The following is a 7,554-nucleotide window of genomic DNA, read 5'->3' as shown; positions in this document are numbered from 1 at the left end:
TCAATGTGCAGTTTTCACTGGAGGTGAATTCAAAGACTCAAAGGATGTACTCTACTGCAAAAGGATATTAGCATTCATACAAATTATTAAAAACTTTTAGTGGTACATAGTTGAAAGATGGGTTATAACTTTCTAGCAGGGATTATTTGCATTTAGAGTTTTTCTTATGTGTGTTAATTTTTAGTGACATTGAAATTATTTGTTGAAAGCACAAAAATTGAATTTTATTAACACATTTATTGGTTGATATTCGAACCGATGTGGTATTTCAAGTGTTTCTTTTCTGAAATTCTGTTGAAAGTTGTTATATGCAGTAGCATATTTCAGTCACAATAGCATTTTGATAATATTAGTTTGTTTTTTTTTGTGGTTTTTACTTTTTCAAAAATTGTTAAGCATGTCCTTGCAAAGTTTTATTCTGAAGTATAATATTTTGTATTTGTACATAATAAAATTTAAAATTCACTCTTAATTGTATAATTACACTTAAATTTAGTCACCAGAAGTTTACTTGTATTTGTTGTAAAAATTCTTTAAAGATGTTTAGGTTTTTAAGCCTTTTTTTGTTTTGTACTTAGTTGAAGTTGTTTTACTGTATTTAGACCTTTTAGCTATTTTTTCAGTGTGATTTTAGTTAAAGTTATTTTTACTGTACTTTTAGTCATTTTGAACTTTTAAACAGTGTTAACCTTTTGCAATTTGTTCTGAATAGGTGCACTCATGTATCTGAATGAGGCAACACTTCTGAACAACGTTCGTGTAAGATACCAAAGGGATCAGATATATGTATGTAGAATGTGTATATCAGCAGCAAAAACATCTTTTTTTGTATTGGTTATTTCTGTTCAGGAGATTTAAATTTTTTATTTCATGCATTACAATAAAAATTGATAGTTCTAAAAACAATATTAATAAGTTGTAAAAATTAAGTTTTGAGTGTTATTTTAACTATGGTAGAATAATTCAATGCAATTATATTTGCAGGCTATTTACAAATTATATTTATCTCAAAATAATTAAGCCTTCAGGCTCATTCAGTTGCTCCTCTTTAGATGTTTATATTTATCAGTGTGTTGTTCTGGATGAAGAGCTCATTCATAAGCTACAAAGTTTGTGAAAAATAAATGTAACATGAAAGCCTAGAAAGCTGGATGTGGCCTAGAGTTTAGCATGCCAGACAATCAGTCTGAGGACTTGTGGTTAGTGTCTCATAACTGCAAAATCTTGCTTTGCTCTATGGGGTGATTAGTGCATTATAAAAGTAACAGTTAGATTCCATTATCTGATTAGAGTAGGCCAAGACTTAGCAATAAATGCTGTTAACTAGCTGTCTTCCCTCCAGTCTATCAGATCAAAATTAGGGATTATGCAGATAGTACTTGTTTATCTTTTCACAAATATCAAAAGCAATCATTAAACAGCCTTGAAGCTTAATTTTATTGTAAAGGTTGTCCATAGTATCAAAAAATTTTAGAAAGTCAAATGACTTTTAAAACTCAAATTACCTATCCACAATACGCATAATTTTTTTTACAATTTTTTACAATTAGGCCTGCAGAGGAATTAGTAATAACATGTCAGCTAATTATTATTAAGTCAATTATTGTCTAAAATTGAAAAATTTCTGATTATAGTTCTTCTTTCTAATTTTAGACCAAAATCAAAATTCAATGAATTTTTAACGTAGTTTTAAATTTATTCACTGTAAGTCGTCATGTGGATCAAAACCTTCTATCAAACAACATCTACTACATTTTTTTAGCTTTAGCATTAAAGTACTAGTGGAACTAGGACCAATGATGCACAGAGCTTCTAAATAAAGAGAGTTTGTTGATACATAAACTGAGGCCTGAAATTAGTGTTCCCAGTTTTGCTAGTACTTTAATACTAATGGATCAAAATGTTTACTAAAATGTATTAATTTACATGATTATAAATACACTTTGAATGTTTGAGGTAGTAACATGATCAGGATTCCAAAAATTTCTAAAAAAGGTAATATCTAGCTAAATTTTCTAGAAACCAGCTAAAATTGAGACAAAATTATCTATCAGAAGGAGTCTCACTAACCAGGAATATGTTCTAGCATGTTTCTCACAATGCTATGTGGCAGCTACATTTGACCTTGAAGTCAAAAGTGATGAACCGTCAGCTGTTTGACACCATAAAGAATAACATTTTTTTTTGTTGTTGTTGCAGTATTTTGTTTATGCTTTATAATATAACTGTAAATGTTGCCTATATAAGCTCTGTCACTTGGAATAAATTATATGAGTCTAAAAGTAGACTGTTGCATAATGTGTTTTATCAAACATTACCCCAAATTAATCTGATAAGTCAGTTTTGGTAGTTGAATCAAGTGGAAAAATAAGTGTAACAAGAAGCAGTTCATATAAAGTTGAGAAGTAAAAAGTAAACTGTTTTGTTAATAAATACCATATTTGACTTTTTACAGCATTTTAATTTAAATATTTGTTTCACAATACAATAAAGCTGTAAGCAATGACCTGTACAATGTAGAGTAGCTTCAGTAATAAACTGTGCAAGTTGCAAAATCATCAGTTTGTGTATAGCTCTTCAATCCTACTAGAGTTGCCCTAGGTTTTTGCAAAGCAGTGGACTGCTATCACCAGTAGACATTTAATAGTAGAGTAGTTGTTTCCATGCGTAGCTGCTGATGAGTCAACAAATCAGACCAAGCCTTTGCAACAAGGATTTACAGATGATTAGACTTTTGAGATGTTCATCTTATTTTTCTTTATGGTTTAAAAAATGCAATACAGCTTATTTGTTCGAGAATATTGTATCACAATTTGCCAGATATTTCATTGCACCAGTGGAGGCCATATTTTTGTAGCCCTGAACATGATGGTTTAAATTGGGAGTGGTAAAATATGAGAATGATAAATATATAAAAATGATTAAGTTTTATTATTATAAGTAAATATTATATCACTTAATGGATTAATATAACAATGCATAACTTTTTGCTGTGTCCTAGCAATGTTGCTGTTAACATTATGAAAGATATGAACCAACATTAACACATGAATTGCTACACATGAATTTAGTTAATTTACTAAAAGTCTGAGAAACATGGGATTTTTAAACTTTTTATGCTTATTTACAAGTATTCGTGTACTTTTTAAAGCTGCTTGTATACTGTTGACAATATATATAGATCTTATTCATGCATGTTATTGTTTTATTGGTACCTTCTAGTTGTACAAGATTAATTGTAGGCAAAAAAATGTAAGCACTTGCATTGAACAGTGCTTATAGATCAGTGCAACAAGACTGTGTACAAAATGGATGAGGAATTGTGGTTTACAAACAGTGAACACTATAACAAAAAAACATTGATTGAAAAGGAATATGTGAATAAATGTATGATTATGAGGATGAACCAGTACTACTGACAGACATTTACAATCTGCTCATTACAGAATGGCAAACAAACATGGAGAACATGTGGCCACCAGTTAAATTTGAAAATATTTTCTGGTTTCTCATCAAAATGCCAGACCATTTCATATTTCAGAACATGGAATCATATCAGAGTCTTCAGGCATATAATTAGTTTAGATCAGGCTTTGTGCATAATATACAGTACCATAGTTAACAAGTTCTTCATGTCTGTGTCACTAAAGCAAATATTTTTCTACACACTCGGGAAGTTAAACCTTAGCAATGAAGCTAATCAACTTTAGATAATGATGACAAGTAGTTGCTGTTCTTTACGCAAATTGCATTTGTCATGCTGGTTAAAATAATTTTATTTATCAAAACTTCTGATATATGTGATTATTTAAGTATTGCTAGCAGTTATGAAAGGCAAACTGAAATAGTCAAATCTGTCATAAGCAACAATATTATTATCAGTTTTATTGTGATGTAATGACATACAATCTACTGATTAGTATATCACATTTCACCAACAAAAAGCATTATATACAGTAGTAATAGATATATATAGTAAATTACTGATATGAATAATATCTCTACCAGGTCAGAGCCTTGTGTATTGCACTCCTTGCTGACCCGATGAGCTCTGGTGCCGAGTGAAGTGCCATCTTTACAGTGGCACACTTGGTGTGAGGTCAAGATGCTGTTTTGTTCTTACTGCAAAATCACATTATAGGGCTAGTAAAGAAAGATTTGTTTCAAATTATAGTGATGTAATGTTACACAAATTATGGATTAATGATTAACACATTGCAGTTTCTTTAGTACTGTTACTGTCATTGTACTACAGGTGAGTAAAATGTTGAACATCTGTTTTCTTTTTGTCAGTCATTGAGCATTATTTGCATATAACAGGTTTATGCCACGTGAATAAGGTCTATGTCTTGTTTTAAGTTATTTTTAAAAGTATCTCAAATACTCTTTTCTCTTAATTGCTACAAAAAATATCTTATGTTCCAGTTATCCATCTGTTTTTATGTGAATTAAATAAAATAATGTATACTAATTTGGACTTCCAGACATATGTTGCCAACATACTGATTGCTGTCAATCCCTATTTTGAAATAAAAAACTTGTACTCCTCGGACACAATTAAGAAGTACCAGGGAAAATCACTAGGGGTATTATCTCCTCATGTATTTGCAATAGGTAAGAACTTTTGTCAAATATGACATTTTAGACTAGTTGTTTTTTATTGAACATTCTATTTTAAAGGTTGTTATAACTGTGATTTGATTGTCAAAGAATTAGTTGAACATATGCAAAATATTACAATTTTTAATTGTACTTATGGAAATTGTATGGTTTTAATCTAACAAATGATTGCTTCTTAATAAAGTTTTTTTTTTACTTTGATCATGATATTAAAGAGGAAAAATGGAAATGCTTTCATTTTATGTAAATATGTACAACATTTTTTTTTTCTTACTGAATGTGATGTCTAGAGTAATCACACCATTAAAAGTAATCGGCTATGGGTTGACTTCATAACAAAAACAGATATTGACATTTTTTCATGTCAGACTACATAGGCTTCCTCAGAAGAACATCTGTTACCCTATAAAAACAATTACTTTTATTGTCAACTGAAATGGAGACTTAAGCAAAGGTAACTTATACTTGAAAGTTAAGTTCACCTTTGTTTATGTCTTACTTTTGTGCATTATTACTTTTGAGTTCCAAATAATTGAAATTTCATCTCAACTCATATTCCTTTTAAGTAGTTCATCAGGGACTTTGAATCAAAGGTGTGTAAAAACATTTCATGTGTATTTTATGTCTGCCGTAAGTCACTGCTCAAGAGGTCTTTTACTCAGTATCAGAACTCATCAGCTGTTTACCAGAAATGTAACTCAAGACTGAATAACATCACTTAAGCTGAAATACTTAAGCTCCCCCACTTCTTACCCCACTTGTCTCAGGTGAATGTCAAGGTCACTTCCCATCCTTTGTTTAACCATATGTAAAGCTGTTACAAATCATTTCAGTTACCTTTACTGGTTGTGAATAAATTATGTATTTGTGAAACATACAATTGTCTTGTTTTTCCTCAGTTTTGAAATACATAAATAGATTACATTAGTATTGAAGCAGAGGTATGCTTTAGATTTGCGTTTCACCATTTCATTTGAGATAAAAATATATAGCTGTAGCACCATCTGAATTTATTTTTGCCTTATCTGAAGACATTATCAGCTCATCTATCATTATATGCTGATAAAACTATCGCTACCCTCCCTCCTTTGTCCATTTGTGGCACTACTATATATTTGAGACCTGTTCCTTCAGTCCTTTCTTAATAGACCACTGTCCCATCTTGACATTGCTTTTTGGAATCAATACACGAGCATCAAGATAGTTAGCCTTTTACTTTCCAAGCTTTTCTGTGAAAATTTACAGAGCCACAAAGGCTAAAATAGACCTCTAATGTGCTGTGAACAAAGGCAATATTTATAAAAATAAACTACATAGATCCACTAAATCTTTTGGCCAACCATTGATTTGCTTCTTGTGATGGTATGTATTATGAAAAGTATGTACCAATGCTTAATCAACTCTACATAGGATGACAGATTTGGATGGATACCAACCTGGATTTTAATTTTAAAGGTCATTTTCAAGGTCACAAAGGTCAAAACAAATGAAATTTACTTTTCCTTTGTTTTGTCATATACTTGGTCTTACTTTGCAGGAAACTAATATTTAGGGAATATTATATTCATTTTCTGGATTATGAAAGGATAAACATCTTATTTTACATTTAAGTATAAATGAGGTTTTGAACACAAATAGGTATTAAAAACAGCATTTGTTTTTACACTTCTTTGTGTTAAACAGACATGTGAGCTATATTTATATTATTCTGTATAATGAGGATAACTTTCTATGTTCTCTTGTACACAATAAACAACTTGTGATAATTAAAACCATGTGTGTATGTTGGCCTGCTAAGTTACTGCAATCTTTTACATTACAGTCACATTCTAGAGTGCATTTTAATTAAAATTTGAAGCATTTACGCTAAGAATTGCTGCATTTTATCTGCGTCCACAGGTTGTTAACTTCGTAGTGTTGACCAGACTACCATTCTTCAAACTTTGTGGTCCCTTGGTCCACCCCTGAGTATCCACAGGAAGAACACCTTGTCACCTGGAAGATAGATGGATGCTTGGCAGTTTTCCTATTCCAAGTGAAGCTGCATGGCATCTTTTGTTGGTAGAAACACATTTTAGACTTTTTTGGCCTTTCTAGATAGTTTTGGCTTGCATGGTTAAAATCTGTATGCTCAGGGATGCCATACAGCTTACAGTCAAACTCTTGAGCTTGTGCAATGTTCCAACATCATGGAGAAACTCAAGGTGTCTTCCAATTAGGTATCTTCTCATCTATTGAATGATGATATGTCATGACAAAGAAGCTTACAAAGTCGATTTTGATGGACTGTAAAAGTTTCATAGCTACTTGATGCACAGGATATCCATCCAAACTTATGTCACTTTGTCATCAAGGAAATGTATCATAAGCACCAATACATCAGTATCCTTGCAGGCAACCAGTACCTTGTGATAGCTTCTTTCAAGAGCCTCACATACATGCAATACTAGCCTAGTTTTGACTTGAAAAAAAATTTATATATATATACACATACAGACACAAAACTAAATCTATATACGTATACACACATGCATATTTATCTACATTACATGAAGATAGCTATCACACTACATACATTTTGGGGCATAAAAATTATGGTGTCTCTGCCACACAAAATTTCACGGCTCCAGTGTCTCTACTTTTCAGATAATTGTTTATCACTTCTATTAGGTCGTCAAGAAATTAATATCGCGTTTTGGAACATTTTCATTAAACACCCCCCCAAAAACGTACATCATGTATAATAGTTAAACAAACCACCTAAACATTATGTTAGTGTAGCCTATATAATGTATAAAATTTAGTAGTACTCTAATCCTTTATAGTGATAGCACATGATGAGACACGCATTCGCATATGTTTGAATATAAGAATGGAAACAACCCCTCTGTAGCCACAAAGAATATCAAAGAAGTTTATAGAAATGTTTTGAAC

The 7,554-nt window shown here is 31.2% G+C and overlaps 1 protein-coding gene across 2 annotated transcripts in view; it reads left to right on the top strand.

Moving 5' to 3' along the window:
- The window catches only part of LOC106460117 (unconventional myosin-VI-like), a 125,680-nt gene that overhangs the window by 21,272 nt on the left and 96,854 nt on the right, over positions 1 to 7,554 (top strand). For both annotated transcript variants that reach the window (XM_013919799.2, XM_022386753.1), the window contains 2 exons: positions 713 to 786; positions 4,485 to 4,614. In XM_013919799.2, coding sequence (XP_013775253.1) covers positions 713 to 786; positions 4,485 to 4,614 — 204 coding nt within the window. The remainder of the gene's footprint in view (positions 1 to 712; positions 787 to 4,484; positions 4,615 to 7,554) is intronic.

The sequence above is a fragment of the Limulus polyphemus genome, unplaced genomic scaffold (genome assembly GCF_000517525.1).
Source record: "Limulus polyphemus unplaced genomic scaffold, Limulus_polyphemus-2.1.2 Scaffold712, whole genome shotgun sequence".
NCBI lineage: Eukaryota > Metazoa > Arthropoda > Merostomata > Xiphosura > Limulidae > Limulus > Limulus polyphemus.
This window is presented reverse-complemented; position numbering and strand designations above follow the sequence as displayed.